Below are 17620 nucleotides of genomic sequence, written 5' to 3'. Positions count from 1 at the left end.
CAACCCTACAATATTGTGGCAGAGCTGGTCAAAACTATTGTGATATTTGATTTTCTCCATACCTTGGCCCCTTCAATCTTATGTATTTGTGGGATCTTTAATTTTTGCCAATTATATTCTGCATTAAAGTGCAGGCAGTGGTACACACTCATTGGCCAAAGAAAAAGAGACACAAAAACAGGACTTTTCTTCTAGTCTGACTCCCCACATTTAATATTTTGTTATAAACCTGCCATTGGTCGCCTATTTCAGTCGGCATCTATTTTGCAAGGGTACCGTTGCTGCATTGTGGGCTGAGGGTCGTCCAAGACTATTGTATTTCTTAAAAACAATCATAAGCAAGCCAGGACGTTTTTTCCCCCGATACCAGAACGATAATGTGTGGAGTCAGACTTTTCTTTAGCGCTGACACAGCGCTGTGGAGGTACGCCTGGCTATGCAAGACTAGGTTTCTCTATGACCAGTGAATCTGAGGGCGATTACTTTACTTTTACTTTACTGACAGTCAGTCAGTGTAAAGATTCAGCCAACACTGTCTCTAATAGTCAGAAGGTGACCTAACAGCTCACCGCCAGCCAAATAATCTCTTTGTCAGTCAGTCAGTCAGTCAGTCAGTCAGTCAGTCAGTCAGTCAGTCAGTCAGTCAGTCAGTCAGTCAGTGTCTCCGTCTTGGTGGTTCTCTCTCTTTTCTGTCAGCTCATCTCTTTGATTTGAGGAGAAACTCTGGCTTTTAGGGTGTTATAGTGAGTCTAAAACGCACACCCAGAGTTTTCATAAGGTTAAACCTAGCGGGTTCACTTCTCCTCAAGTAAGAAAAGGGGTAATTATCATTTTAAATTGGCCATTTGAACTCCTGCAACAATAGAAAGCGCTCCACTTCAAAGGGTCAGCTGAAATGCTGTCTATGCACAACCACTCTCTACGCTTCCTCGCGCTATTAAAAGTGTCTTTTGCAGCATCAATCTGACCTAATCTGACACAGGAATGCACTTCACAAAAAAAAACACACACAGATACAGTACACACACACACCTCCTCCGTACCTATGCAGTCAATGAGGCAAGTTGAGGGAATGATTTTCCGTCAGGCAGCCATCCGCACACTGCATGATCACTCTTCCATCTCACTGATCTGAATTTATACCAAATCAAAATAATTTGAAGATCCTTCCTATGTGGAAGTTTTTCCCGACATATTTTTAGAGTTTTCACTCTTCCTTTCCAGTGCTTATGTTTGAAAAGAAACGTGTGACTCAATTTGGTTTTGTCCTTGAACTGAAAGTACTAAGTTAATTCACAAAGCTGTGTAGGCGGAGTAACTTGACACCGGACACCTTTTCACTGGTAAAGTAGATGTGTTTTCATCTGTCAGCATCAATTTGATGAATGTGCTGCTGCTTGGTTGAGGGGAGGCTTTCATGTGATTTCTCTGTTGTCAGAATAGGATAACCCCAGAAACTGTTCCATAACCACTGAGGTAAAATCATTTGTATGTTCCCTCTGTAATATACTATTTGATTGCAATAACTGTAAAGTAACCAAATAATTGAAAATATTGCAGCATGTACCCCCAACAATATAATAATAATAATATTATTTACATAATTTATTCCCTATATGGATTTTTTTCATGGATCATTATGTAACTATTTTTAAAAAAAACCTTGATTACTGTATGACTCTGTCTATTTTCACACTTTTGAGCTTTTGGTTCAATTCATATCGACTAGAGAGGAAGCTATCAATCAAACTCTGGGCCAACTGGAGTAAGAGTGCCTCAAAAATGGTCTGTTAACCAAACACACATGTAAGTGAATCCAGGAGTTTACCCCGATACATCAGGAAGTGAAAACAGTTAAAACTTTGTTTTTTTGCAGTCCACCAGAAAAAAGTGAATGAAACATAGATGTCTAGATGTATGTAAAATACAAGAACTCTTTTTCATCCCGTTTCTACTGGTCGACATTCTATGTGCTTTATGTATATAGCCTGCAGTGTGCCTTAATGGCTCACTTACGAACGTCGTTTTGCCGTTTATACGGCGGTAACCGCAGCTCAGCCGGAGCCATGTTGAGAGCCATGTGGAGGCAATCCTTGAATCAAAGATATGCTCTGAATTTCACATTAAGAACCATTAATATTTACATATTTTGATTCATTTGCAATAGCCCACATTTCCCGATTTTATCCAAACTGTGTGGAGGAAGCATTATATTATTTAGTCAAAGGAATCCCAAACTAGTAGGAATGAGGCCTAATTCGGTCCCAGATCCCAGGGTGGTGCCCTGTTGTTAATAATAATAATACATGCTAATAATCCTATTGATATTAATGTAATTGCTAATAACTAAACACGCTCCTGCCAGATCTCAACAGTAGACAGAGATCAAAACTAGTTCTAAAGTGGACAAACGAGGCTAAATGGGCTCATAAAATGGTCATAATTCGATCATTGCACATGTTTTTACAGTTTTCACCTTACCTTTTATATATTCTTCTGGCAGAATGTTGCAAATTCATTCATGAATGTAAGATGGGAAAATAATGATCCGCCCATGAATGAAGCAGAGCTTTTTATAGCATAGAAAAACATGAAGTTTTATTCAGGTCACTAGGGCGTGCACAAACACGGGCGTGTACCTGCACACCCAGACACACACACACACACACATACAGTTTCACAGTTTGAGACTAGCTACAGAGACAGTCCAAAATGATTCATGTCTCAACCTACTTACACCATCTCTCTGTGGAACGGAGAGGCAGCATTTTTCAAACTCTGTGCCTCGCCTTGCATAGCAATACAGCCTCTTTGACACACTAAACACATATTCACTTCAATGGAAAGCCTGAGGAGTGTGGCAGTGTTATTACTTACTGCTCCCCAAATCCCCAAACAAGGACAGGAACATTGCGGCACACCAGCACGGAATGAGGTGCATGAAATTAGGGTTGGAATAATAAATCATAGCAGATATTGGCCTTCAATTCAATGATGAGATATTGGATTGTCAGTGTCACTGATATGCTGTAATATGTCAGCTATTGGTCAAAAAAAAATCTGCCTTCACGAACCTGCCTCGGTCGCCCTGCGGCACAACCACACTCAGCTATGCACTTGAAAGGGTTATCGAGTATGTATTTTTGTATTTGGTGTGCATTTGTTCGACAGAGAGAGACAGACAGACTCACTGGTGCACACGTCATCTGCTTTGTCCATGTCTCCGCGGTAATAGCCGTTGCGACAACCGCAGATTGTGGCGGCCTCGATGGTAGAGCGACTGTTGAGCGGACATTGCTGGCATAATCCTACCCCCTGGAACGACTTAAAGGTGCCCTGAGGGCAGGCTGAAGAAAAGGAGAGAGAGAGAGAAAGAGAGAGAAAGCTTTACAAACCAAATACATAGACGAGGATGAAACACGACAAATAGACTCCGTTTGTTGGCCATTTGTTTTGATTACAAGACATTTGGCAAACTTTGTTTTAGAAAGACCTTGCAGTGGTGAAGTTATTATAACTGGTAGTATAAGGTTGACAAAGCACAGCGGGGGATTATATGGGAATAGCAGCACATTATTTTAAGAAGATACACAAAAAAACATTTGGTGAATATCCACAGTGTCACACTGATTATCTTCACTGTAGATTACAGTTTCTTTTCTCTGGTTATTTTAACTGGGTCAGAGTTGTTTATACATACATATTGATTGAATTATTCTTTGTGACATGAAACACATATATTAAAGATGATATTTCCCTTTCTCCAACGGTTATTCATAGAGGAACGGCTGGTTCTGAGCGTAAAGCATGCTTTTATCCACCTTTATGGAAGTTCATCATTAGCACTGCAGTAGCATGTTGTTTTTTCATCTTTATTTTACCTGTCTTTTGTATCTTGTGCACCTGACGGCAAATCAAGTGTCCCATCTGTGATAATATTGACTGAACTGAACTGGAATAAGACAAGCCCGGTAATGGAGGCTGGGGTCGGTGTGTCACTTCTGTAGAGGATGTAAAGGGATGCTAGCCTCTCATCTACAGTGGTTAGTCGGCTGCATGAAGGCCCTCCCTTTCAGCTCATTAAATGTGAATGCCAGCAGGTCTTGTTATGTGTCCCTCTGCATCCTTGAATTTGAGGGAGAACCGCGCCCATTTACAGAAAGATCTGAGCCTTTGTAGTTATCTCCATCGGAGCATGTGCATTTAATACCCATCTGTTCCACAATAACCTCACGCACTTCCAAGCTTTTGAACACTAGTCCGCTTTAACTGTGTGCTGTTCATTGCTTTCTCTGTTCATGCAGGGGAGTCTTCAGGGAACGTGCACACAGTTCCACAAAAACAGCAAATAGATTAAATGTTCTCACTCATCACTATTACTGTACTTCCTTCTCAGAACTGGCACTTCACACCTATTCCTGTGTTTTTAACCAAAAACACAAAGTTCCTGTGATGCCACCCAAGTATGCATCATCCCCTTTTTTCCCAGCTGGTCTGCTGAAAGTAGCATTGCATTTTTAATTTTTGGCATGAATTTTTTATTGCAAGACCTTTGTCTGAACATAATGTCATAGACTAGAATCGTGGCTGCTTCTGTTTCAGTTAAATGTATCCATCTGTATCGATTTTACTATCTCTTTGATCAATTAATCACAGTATGTTGGTAATAGTGCGGCTGATAAATGACAGTCATGTCTCTCTTGCCTCAAAGATGTTTTCTGGAACTGTGTTTGCTGGTCATATACATTACCAGAAGGGTCTATTGAGATCAGTTTTTCAAGCAAGTCCAAGCAAAAGCAGTTTACAAATAATAAATAAAGCACAGCTTTTAAAGAAAAAGCTTGACATTAATCAATCAAGGTTTGAATCTTAAGTAAGGGTTAGAAGAGTTCAGGCTAGATTACTTAATGATATGTTTCTTGCCTGAGGTAGTAGCTCTGGCAAATTAAACATTTCCAAGCTGGTAAACAATCGAACCCTTAAACGCTCCAATTTGTAAAGAAACACAGCATTCCTACAGCTGACTGTGACGAACAGCAAATTAGAAATACACATATTCCATCTAGTTTGAAGCAAAAGCAGAGAAAAGATTCACTAAACAAATGACATGCAACATTGTGACATTGGTCAAACATCTTAAGTGAAATATATCACATTAAATGAGAGTACTTTGCATCCCAGAGGACACCTGCTTTTAATTAACACAAGGGATTTCATAAGTGCCTTTTTGGTGAAGACAAAAACACATTTGGAATTATGACTACAAGTAAAATAGAAAGCAGAACAGGGAAACAGAAGTGTGAAATGAGAAATTAGAGTGAAACAAAAGCTCTGCCAAAAAGGCTGAGGGAAAAAAACAAATGAGTTTTTTTAATGTTACTTGTTTCCAGGTTTGATTCATCTTTAGCACTTCCTCCGCTTGTAATGAATGTTCACTTTATCTCGGAGATGCTTCAGATGCTGTAAGACCCAAATGCAAATGTTACACAGATTTATGGCGGCGGGAAGAGGAGGATTGCACAAGCAGGCTTTTACGGAGTCCGTACAAACCGGAGCCCAAATGATAACTCCAATTGAGGGAAAGAGGTAAATGAGACAAAGTGCCAGCGAGCTAAGAGCCTCAGAGTGTCACTTAATCAAACATTACAGGGTTTCAGGGTCAGGCCGATTTTGTTCGGGAAAAAACAAAGACGGAAACAAACAAACAAAGACAAACTGAACGAGAAAAGACGAAGAAATGTAGCAAAGGATAATAAGGGGAACAAAGAAAATGCTGTTTGTATTCTTCCCTCTGAATATCATGACTTCTGCAGCACTGCTCTATTGTGTCTTTCCTGAAATGCCATCTTAACGTTTCTTGGTCTTGCTTATGCTTTTATTTTAACATGACTTACAATGGCAGATGCTGTGCTCTGCCCCCATGTTTTTAACTGCATATTACATTGTGCATGAACCACAGAGCTTGAAGAAACTACTCACATCTCAGATTTAAAGTACATTCCACAATGTATTGCAGGACTTTATCAAGCTTGTATTAACTATGAACTTTCTGCACAATGTTTATCTGTCTGGCTCAAATTGTACTGTTTTGGTTTAGTCTCACGTAGGGATGACCCCGAAACTCTGTTCTAAAAGGGAGCCGATAAGACGGAATTAAATACCGGAGTAACGATAAGGTCCGGAGTTAACGGTTCTGCAATCGGTACTTTGTAAGTTACTTTGTAAGTGACATCTCTGTGGAGATGTCACACACACACACACACACACACACACACACACACACACACACACACACGAAAAAGAACACGCAGAGCATAAATGTGCATAAATTAACAGATTACGACTGTTTGTCCCCTGCAGGTAACGTTGGTGATGACATACAGAGTTTGGTATTAAGAACAGACAAATAAATTAACTCTAATCGATTAGCTAATTGTTTAACTGCAACTGTTAAGGATTTTGGAACTTCTCGTGGAACATACAACCAGAGGTTACCCAGTTTGATGATAAAGGCCTGCACCTACTCTCAGTGGAGTCAAAGAGACTTAGGTAACAATACGTCGGTCAGTGTATGTTGAGTTGTTTAATACATAGTTATTAATAAGTGGAGCAGCTGTGTGTTTGAACTATATTTAGCCCTTTGTTGCTAAGAATATTTTTTGTATTTGTTGAGATTGAAATAGCACGTACAATAGCAAGTTATTTAAACATTGCTGCTCAAGAATGACTATTTGTTTGTTGATTCTTTTCAAATTAATTGTCTTTTTTTCCACACAAAATAATCAAAATAATCAAAAAGAACAAACGATACCCATCCCCACTCTCATACCACATTTTTGGCTGCAGCAGGCAACCGTTTCAGCTAAAAAGCTCCAAAAGCCTTCTGTGTACCACCATGGCACCCAACAGCCGACACACCCAGTGAGAGACTCGCTGGTGAATGTAGACGAGTATTTACGAGCTGAAGTCAGATATTTCCCCCGGGAGTTGGTGGAGACCAAAAACAAAGATATTGGACTTGTGTGCACCCGAAACAAGACCCCAAAAGCAACGGATTGCTGATTACTTCAACCTAACAACTTCAATAGGCAACAATAAGTCAATGTTGTGCTTACAGCTGGTTGTTGCTGCCCCAAAGCGGTTTAAGAAATCACCTATTTATTGCAATAGTAAAAATCTGCGGGGTGCACCTGCAGCTTATGGGTTAAGATGCCGACCATTAAGTGTAACGCCCCCAGTTGATTCCTCCTTTCCTGTCATATCTCAACCGTCTGAAATAAAAGGCATAAAAATGCCCAAAAGATATTTCTTTAAAAAAAATAAAAAGCTGTGAAAGACAGAGCGTCTCGTTCCCTTGAAATCGGTGGTAAAGTGGGTGTACTGGTTGAAATTCAATTCAAGCCATTATTTTATCTCGCAGATTCAAATTATCTTCAGCTAACAGTTTTCCCAATGTTTCCCTCAATCTCCCCATTTGTCAGAGACACTTTTACTCCTTTATCTCTGTGTCCGTCTACGTCACTCTCCCTTTCTATCAGTTGCTTTATATTCAGACCTTTCTTTTAAAGTTGTCTCTTCAGGAGCGTCAATGGTTTGTACCTTTTGCTGCATGTTTGTGTCTTGAATAGGCAGATAGACATCTGGCTTGTCAAGGTCATATATTCAACAACCTGGCTCATATGCATGGGGTGTGTCACCATGGCAACGAGTCTTGCTCCCCTTCTCCCTGTTAGATGACTCTCTGCAGCCTATAGTTATCTCTCACTTTTTGTCTAGCTGTCTGAAGATTTTAAACTACAAACACTATATGTGCATATTGCTATAAATGAGCAATATGTACCATTTTTATAGAATAAAACCAGAGGGACTTTGTCAAAATCTGGTTGAGTCTGTTATGCTACAAAGCCATTCATCGATGTAAGATCATTTAGAAACAAAGTGTGACTTTGATTGACCATAAGGCCGTGACACACCAAGGGCGTGACGAATAAACAACACAAAAATGTGAAATACAAATATTCATACCGGCAGCACTGTACTTTTTCAATTAAAAGGTTCAAATAGATTTGCGCAGACAGAGAACCAATTACCAGGATCCGGGAGTCTGTTAAGGTCAATTGTTGTATAGCCGAAGCCACAGGAAGCCATTTTATTGAGGTTCCTTTTAGCAAAATGCTCTGATTGAATTTGCCTCTGGAAGGAGGGGATCTTCATCAAGGTTGAAAGGAGTAACACCGTGTGCAGTCTATGGAGTCTCCATGCTGTTGTACACTAGAGTGTACGTTTGGAATATATCTGCTATGCACAACGTGATTGGTTGATGCCTTTATTCTCGATGCAAATTTCCGAAAATTGACGTTCTGAAAAACATTTCTGCTGCTTTTTTGCTGCTTAATATTCACATACGGTATGAAAGTACTCATGACAAAAACAACAGTTCAAAAAACATATTGAAAAAAAAAACGCCCCTAGTGTGAGACGGCCTTTACATGGACACACAATAGTGTAACACTGTTTATCATGAACTCTTTAAAGAGTAACATTCTAGGGGTACTAGTTAAACGTTTGTTGTTAACATTTTTGATACTGAATAACAGTAAATGGATAAAGCTTTGAACCCCGTTACAAAAGAAGATAGTTTCCTGTTTTATGTAAAATATTTGCTGACAAAAATGAAGAAAAAAAAGCCTTTGAGTTTGAACTGACAAACTCATCACACAAATGGAAGAATTCAAAGAACGGATGGTGACACAAATACAGAAAGAAAATGCCAAAAGATTGGAGCGATAATAGGAAAGCACGTATAATTCCAGAGAATGAGAGAAGGAAGTTAAAAAGGGGACAAAGAGAAAAAGATTATTCCCTCTGTGCCTTTAGAGTCACACAGCGACCATGTGGATGACAATGGTCTAAAGTTGGCATACAGACTTACTGATCAATTATTTAAGGCTTGCATACGTGTGCGTGTGCGTGTGTGTGGTTGTGTGTGTGGTTGTGTGTGTGGTTGTGTGTGTGGTGCAAGGCTGGCAACTTTAAAAACTCTTAGAGCTTCATTGAAGTCCACAGCAGGGGTAGTTTTGTGTGTACTCAATGGTAGTGCTGACATTTGTAGTTTGGTGCATTTGAAGTAAGGGTCTATTTAAATATGTTTACTTCACACACACTCCTTGTACTGTTGAGCCAGTTTTGACGGATGGTTTGCACAATATGCTGGTTTGGTGCAAAATAAACACCATGTCTGTGGCCTGACACACACACACACACACACACACACACACACACACACACACACACACACACACACACACACACACACACACACACAGAGAGAGAGAGAGAGAGAGACAACCATCTGTTCCAATAGTCAGTCCAGTTTTCTGCCAAGTTGTTATCAGCTGATTGGCAGAAGAGCACACCCAAAAGATGCCAGCTTGGTGGAGACAGACGGGACGGGCTCTGTCCCACGACGTCTTAAATCACAGTTTAAGCACTAATGCTTTAAATAAAAACACACGAAGCAGGTGTACGTGGAAACGTCAAGTCTGTCTTTGGTCTGCGTCCAGTACGACTTTCTAGTCGGGCTGGGCAATATAAACAATATGAACAATATGAACAGTGTTCACAATGGAACATTTTCTCTGTCGGAAATCTAGAAACTTTAATATGATGTTCATAAGTTACATTACTTGACAACTTACAAATAACCCTATCCCAACACAGAAACAAAGCTGTTTCTAACCAATCATTTAGCTGTCATGTAGGAACTGAGTAATTGGTTGAGTAGCTAAAAACACCACTTTCTTTTGATGTCTGAAGTTGGATGGGTGAGAAACACTCCCTTTGAGGAAACTGTTTCATGTCGGCACCCAGATCACCAGCTCCACAGTTACAACATGAAAAGATTGTGGACAAAATGTGGAGATACGTTGGCTACTTAATGTCCCGTTTGGCCATACAGTGTTTGATACAGTATCAAAAGGAGACCGGCTAACGCTACTTTAAGTGACACGAAGCAGAAGGATTAAGAAAGTGGAAAGCCTGTGCCATCATAGACAGGAAATACCATGACGTACGTTCATCGCCTGAAGCGTAACAAACTGTAACATCAGTATCGGGCTTCCCTCGTTACTACATCACACATGCTGTTATTCTTTTAATAGCAAAATACATGGTGCCAATGGGTGCTGTCTAAAAAAAAAAATGTAATAATTTTTTTTTAATTAGATTTTCTGCTCGTATAATATTTAGTCATGTTTCAGGTTGTGAATCTCCTTTGAGGTAATTTCCATCTGAAATGCAACAAATTTCATAAATATTAAATGTATTCAACGTATCAACTGATATGACACTTATTATTGCAATAAAATAGTTTGCCATATCTCCTTTCTAGTTTGTTTTTTCAAGGGTAACAATTACAAGCTCAATATCTTTGAGAAGATCGACAGAATTACTGGGAAAATGTTTCCGTAATTTCTCCTGCAGTGGCAATCCAACAGCGCTGTAATATTGTCAGATTTATTCTCTCATGGATCTTTTCTGGCTTACCTTGTACGCACAAAAATTTGATATGAAGAAAAAGTATTTTTGTACAAAAGAGACACTGACACCAAAGGCAATGCTAAAATACAATGCATTTCACTGGAGACAGATAGAATACTATTCATCAGTCTCTTCTGTGTTCTCTATCTCTTTTATCCCACAGTTTTTACCTTTCTGTCCTTGGTTTGTCCTTTTTTTTTTTTACTTTCTTGCCAGTCCAACTCTCCAGAGGGCTCTGCTGTTTTACTTCCTTTATCTTCATTCATTCTTTCCTTCCCACCTTCCTTCCTTCCTTCCAGATGCCCCTCTATCTTGTCGACACTCTCTGGCAGTTCAGGACTAATTTGCAGGAGACTAATCTGGCTGGAACACGCTAAACTAATTAACATGGGATGAAGCGGCCTCACTTATCATTTCACCATATGTACATACATCACACACACACACACACACACACACACACACACACACACACACACACACACACAAAATGGATGAGACTCTCCAGGCAGAATAAGAAATTATGGGTACTTCTTCGGAGAGGAAATGGGGAACGAGGCCAGATATAAAAAGGAGGTAAATGAGATAGAGGAGATATTTCTGTGCCATGTCTGCTTCTACTAATATTAACATATGGAACATCGCACCCTTGGTCACAAATACATCTGAATATATATACATGCATGTGATTATCCGGCTTGGACTGCCAGCAATGACACACGTACACACAATGAAAACAAATGCATTTTCAACAGAATTGACTCAGCATTATAGTCCACCTTATTTTGCGAAGCGGGCCAGCACTTAAATATGGCACATTTTTCATAGTGAATGGAAAACAAAGAGAATTGATTTGCAAACATTTTGTTCAAAATATATTTTCAATACCATATTTGTATCATGCACACATTTTATATCAAATTAAAGTTGAAACTATTTGTTTGATTCTAGCATGCTTGGTGATACCTTTGTGTTGTATGCTTTGTGGGATATTGCCTGCTGCTACAGCATGTTTGCTATGGTTGATTAGAAGCACGTTTGCTTGTTTGCTGGATTGATTTGCTGTCAAATCCGGCTCATTGGCTTGTGCTACAAAACAATATGAAATGTTGTGTGCAGCATGCAACAGTGTTTGCTGCAGCAAGGTCATCAGAACAGGTTTTAAAGAATAAAGAGAATTAATGCACAGATTTACCTCGGCACACGTTGCCGTTGTCTGGTTCATAACCCGCCTTGCAGCTGCAGCTGCCGATGGGTACCATCCACTCTCCGTCTCCGTTACAGTAGAGCTTTATGGGCACGTCTACCTCCTCAGCATTGGGGATACAACTTCCTCTCGCGATCACTAATGACGTGGACTCTGCTCCAGTCAGTGTCTGCAGAGAATCAGAATCATGAAAGAATAGTGACTTGAATGTCTGTATACATGTTGAACAGCTCCACCAAAGTCTGATGAAAAGAGAACCACAGTTCCCAGTAAGTTCTGGTCCATACCTCTGGGAAAAAAGCAAAGTTTTGCACCACACTGGGGCATTTCTTGTAGAACACTCTGACAGCCAGCAGGGACATGCAAGCACCGAGATCCTGGAAGGCCAAGTGGAAGCCTCTACCTTTGGACAATGGCCCGAAACTCCGAACTTCTGTGTTCACCTTCATTAGCCTTCCCCCGAAATCCACCTGGGAGAAACTCTCATCTGCTGCGATGGTGTCCACCTGACAGTGACGGAGACAACAGAGACAGAGGGAAGGATTGGAATGGCAAAAGAAAGCAAGCGAAATTAGATAAAGAAAAAAACCTAATTATTTTAGCTTCTTCTGTCCCGGTTCCTCGGTTCCTAATTTAGATTGACTCAGTAATGTTTGAATCTGCTGTATAATACTGCCCTTATGACCACATACTGTATCAATTCATTATGATAGGATTTAGTCATAATTTTCTATTTCCTCGATGAACCTTGATGACGGCACCAAAGGAGGAAGCTAGGAGTTTTCCAACACTTGGATGGTTTCCAACACTCTGATTCATCAACACAAGCAGTGTGAAACTACACAGAAACGTGATTCAATTTGGTTAATTGAAAAAGCTGCAAACACATATGGCTGTCTAAATTCAGGAGATAATTAATGCCAAAAAACACAAGAAAGAACACATCCAATCAGTAAGCGTTCCATTCTAACAACTGGAGGAAGTTTAAACCTTAGAGCCTTTTTTCAATAAAATCATCAATTGTGTATGCCCCTTTCCTGTGAAAACAGTGTATCTTCAAAATTACACATTTTCATAGGCTAGGAAAAACAAAATCCTGATTTAAGCTCTGTGACAAAGACTTTTTCAGATAATTTAATGGGTTCTCCAATCCAATATACTTAATTAGCACAGGTGTCAGATTTCTAGCCTCTGGCCTACATTTTCTCCAGGGTGGACTGATTACGCCCATGTGTATTACAGCACTTTGCACTCCCATGCCAAATGAAAAAAAAATAAATAAATCAAGGTGTCTTTTGTATTGTTTAACATTGAGATTACCATCAAAATCACACTCTAAAATATTAATGTCCACCAACTTTGCTTCTTTTCTGGACTCATTACCTTAAGAAAAGGGGCATTGGCCCAGTACTCCACCCCTTTGATGCCCTCTGACAAGGTCCTTTCAGTCTCCAGGTAGTACAGGTTGAACGTCTCCTTGCAGGAGCCCAAGACGCTGGGGATGGAGGCGCAGTCGCGTACAGTGAAGCGGATCTCCACGTAGATGCGTTGCGCCAGCCGGCGGTCGATGTAAGTCGTGAGGAGCCAGTTGTTCTGGCTGGGCTCAAAAACGTTGCACACCTGGTACGTCCTGATGGTGTTGAGGTTCTCATCATAGCCGCTCACCTCCTCCCACTGGGGAACGTGTGAGTGAGTGTGTGAGGACGGGGCAGAGGGTATGGATGAGAGGGGAGGCCAAAATGATTAATAGGTTTACCAAGACCTGACACAAATTAAACTTTTTCTTTCCCTCCCTACCATTTTGTCTCTATCTCTCTCTCTCTTCCTGGCTCCCCAATTCCCTCCCTCATTTACTCTTTTTTCTTCCCGCTACCTCGTTCTTTTCTGAAGAGGGACAACCATTCATCACAATTAGAGCAACACACACACACACACACACACACACACACACACACACACACACACACACACACACACACAGCTAGTAGCCAAGGCAGAATTTAAAAAATCCAAGGAGTTCAAGAAGGTGGGTGAAACACCCTATTCTATTTCATTCAATTGTAGTTCATATATTATATTAATTTGTCTTTTGAAGATTCTTGTAAGCCTCATCTCCCTGATCTATTGGAGTCCATTCTGTTCTGCATCAATAGCAGTTAATTGGTGTCACCTTGCAACTGTAATTAGGATTTTGACAGACTCCTTATTAGAGCACTGTAAAGTGTACTCAAACTGCTTTCCCAAGGGTACACAGTGTACACATCCGTACGCCTACACACTAGCACATTACTCCTCTCCACATTGTTCTTACTCCGTTGGCAGGGAACGATATCCAGCCAAGCTCAGCTGTCGCTGTCCTTGTATCCATCACTGTCTCTGTCAGACAAAAAAAGAGAGACAGACAAGGAGAGAGGTGAAAGAGAGGTATGAGTTTAATTAACAGTCCGCTCAGACACAACTTTAGCACTGCATAGTGATTCTGGGCATTCATATTTTGAAAATCCTGCTTTACTCTGTCAACAAAGTTTATGCAAATATAAACTACAAATATGGTAGTGTTTCCTTCTTAGTCAGCATCCATCTCATATTGGACAGCACCAAGGCGTAACACTATCAGTCAATGCACATACATTGTGCATTGACTGATATCACTTACTACAGTATATAATGAAGTATGTGTTCAAATCCTAGTGTATCAATTTGATGATCTGATACTTTACGAATAAGTTTGCAGTGATGCGTGCTATTCTACAAATAGAAGTTGGCAACAGCGATGGCAGCAGTTAGCAACATAAATGATTAGCAGCATTAGCAACTTGCAGCACCAGAAGCAGATAGAAATAGAACACAGTTTTTCTTTGCAACAGCAAAAGTCGTTATCAAGAGAAAGCAATGAACAGCTAGCTTTGCAAACCGATACAACAGTTAGCAACAGAGGACCGCTAGCAGCAGCATTAGCAGTTAGCAACAGAGGGCCATTAGCAGTAGCATTAGCTGTTAGCAGCAGAAGGCTGTTAGCAGCAGCATTAGCAATGCTAACAGCAATGACTACATGTCCCCACCTGAACCTACATTATCAGCTCTATCTGCAACAGTAATCTCACATACTAACCGGACTCATTGATTGAATCGCAGCAGGGCGACACAACGACAGCATTGTACACACTGCATGGCTAAGTTAAATGTTCTCTCTCAGATGGCAACACAGATGATTGCAAAGCTAGCTGACTTGACAGCAAAAAAAAACAAACAGATGGCAACATTAATTGTAAAAGTAAAACACGTTATATTACACCATCTACTGTGTTAATGGGGACATATTGCTATGTGAGCAGCTCAAGACTATGTTCTGCATATTTCCATCTGGTATGTGCAAAGCAATGCAGGCTGGGAAAAAAAAAGACTTACGCTGACATTCCATGCATATTTGTTGGAATGGTAACCTACAGTAAGTAAAGGAAAACCACATGCTCTCTAAAATGTAGGATGGGATTATGGAAGACACTTTTTAATACATATTGGCAGTCTGTGCAGACAGTGGAGCAAGATGGCAATCTTTAAAATGTGCATGAAATGCTACTTCTCCTGCAACTAAAGACTATTAAAAGAATTATGCTTTGGCATTTGGCTTATGACTAAAATCATGTTTTAACCACACAGAAAGGGAAAAAAAACACATAATTTCCCCTTTATTGTTTTAGATTTTTAAGCACCATTTTGCTCAGGTGGTTTCTTAGCTCTACTACGTTACTTGAGGGTGATCTCAGCTGCTGTCTGCAAAATATAGAGCGAATTTACAGGCTGAGACGCTCAAGACGACATAAGTTAGTTGGAATGCTGACAATACAGACCTTAACACATAGTCCTTTGTAATAAAACATGGTGAGAAGATTCAACGACATCACACCACGAGGCAGCCACAGGCAAACAACCCCCTTGATTCTTGACATGCTCTCCTTCTCCTGCACTCTTTCAATCTGTCACCCTGCCTCTCATTATCTTCCTCCCTCCTCCTCACATCCTCCCCACCTTCATCCTCTCCTTCACTCTACCTCCCTGTCTTTTAACTCACCCTCTACCTTGGGTGCTTCTTTTTCTTGCCAGCGAGTGGTCCTAATTACAGCAGAACCCAGTTTGTCAGCTCTCCCATGGGAGTGAAGGTCGTTCGTGAAAATAAAAATGCTTGTCACACAAAAATGTGGTCGACTTATCAAAAGTCTTGGACCAAAGCTTATTCAAACGCTGACAAATGTCCCTATCTAATTTGTAGCTTCAGTGCGTTTAGTGACATGTTGTCAACAAATATTTTCAAACACCAATTCACTGTAGAATATAGACCAAGTTTATTTCTGCCTTGCATATTTTGCCTGATCAGAGGTCTTTGAAGTCTGGGTTAAAAAAAGGAGGCTTAAAAGAAAAATGGTAATATCGAGAGAAATCCACAATGTTGACAGAAGAGATGTTGGAATAGCTCATGTAGTCTTACAAGCTATACCTTCTAGCAAAGACAGGATTTGATTCAGGGATTTGCTTAAAGAATAGAACAATGGCTGTGCAGTGTCATACTCCACCATACCACCATATTTCTATTTCAAGAACAGGGTATTAAAGGCATATTCTCAGGCACTTGTATCATACAATAACGGCTTTGCTGGTAATACGTTTATTGAAAATTGATTGCACCACAATGCCCAGGAACTCTTGGGAGACCTCTGTGATTCATCATGTTATGTTATTACATACTGTTCACAGCTTGAGCAATAAGTCCAAGTGCAGAGAGAGTAATGTGGGTGTACACGTTGAAACAACTTCTTATTGAATAAATGATAAAATATGAAACCAAATGGCTGATCTTTTTTTATCTGGGCTCCAACTAACCATCATTTTCATCATTGATTATGTTTATTTTGTTGATTGAACTATTTAATTAAATCTCACTGAGATTAAAAAAAAAAAAAAGTATCCTGGCCATTACAGCAGCACCTTGTCAAACTAAAATAGGAGGAGTCTTGACTTTCTCGACAACGGTTCATCCGGTCGACTTCATACTTCCGGTGTATTGCTGAGGATCGAAAGAATTATATTGTTGAGTGCTAACTTTTGAGAACAACCGGGTATATTTAGTTGTGTGCTACGTACACACTGCATAGTGTATTGAGAGGGGTCCCCTGTTAACCATTACACAACCAAACGACGTCGCTCGATCTCCGTCAATGTTAGTTAGTGAGAGCTTTTGCAACCAAATGACAAATATACTCTGGCATTGATGGAGAATGCAACTGAGAGGTTCTCGAGAAAGCTGCAATCAACAATATCAGAGGCCGAGCAATCATTTCCAACCAGTCTAGATGGGCACGTTTTGAACAGGGTTCCTATCTCATAGACAGGAAAGATGTGCTGAATAGTCTGAGTGATTGCACTTTGAATGAGAACAAAATACTGTTTTCCTTTGATGTAGAGAACATATATGGTTGCATTTCCCAGGCTTTGAACTCTGCTACCTTTTACCTGAGACAGAAACAACCCAACGTCCTACCAATGAATTCCTATTGAACTGCTACTATTTGTTCTGACTGGTACCTCCAACAGAAATGAACTGCGATGGGGACAGCAACAGTGTCCTCTGTGGCGGGATTGATTGTGGGAAAATGGAAAGAAACTGTCACACGTGACTCCAAAAAAAACCCCCATATCACTCAAAACCAAAGCTTTTTTTTTTGGGAAGGGATGCAGGGGGCATTTATATAAATTGTGTCATATCCTAATAACAGCTGTGAATACAGCACTGCCAAACTCAATTACTTGAACTCGGCCATACATGCAAATGAAACTGGAGCCACGCTTCTATACCGAAAAGACAACACAACTCAAATA

The 17620-nt window shown here is 40.2% G+C and overlaps 1 protein-coding gene across 1 annotated transcript in view; it reads right to left on the bottom strand.

Moving 5' to 3' along the window:
- The window catches only part of LOC306738832 (ephrin type-B receptor 1-like), a gene marked incomplete at both ends in the record, with an annotated part of 73139 nt that overhangs the window by 32131 nt on the left and 23388 nt on the right, over positions 1 to 17620 (bottom strand). Inside the window, 5 exons of the mRNA XM_079220754.1 lie at positions 3192 to 3347; positions 11735 to 11915; positions 12034 to 12252; positions 13130 to 13420; positions 14058 to 14122. Coding sequence (XP_079076880.1) covers positions 3192 to 3347; positions 11735 to 11915; positions 12034 to 12252; positions 13130 to 13420; positions 14058 to 14122 — 912 coding nt within the window. The remainder of the gene's footprint in view (positions 1 to 3191; positions 3348 to 11734; positions 11916 to 12033; positions 12253 to 13129; positions 13421 to 14057; positions 14123 to 17620) is intronic.

The sequence above is a fragment of the Taurulus bubalis genome (assembly GCF_910589615.1).
Source record: "Taurulus bubalis genome assembly, chromosome: 7".
Classification (NCBI taxonomy): domain Eukaryota; kingdom Metazoa; phylum Chordata; class Actinopteri; order Perciformes; family Cottidae; genus Taurulus; species Taurulus bubalis.
Note: the sequence above shows the minus strand (reverse complement) of the source record. Positions and strands in the feature narration are given on the sequence as shown.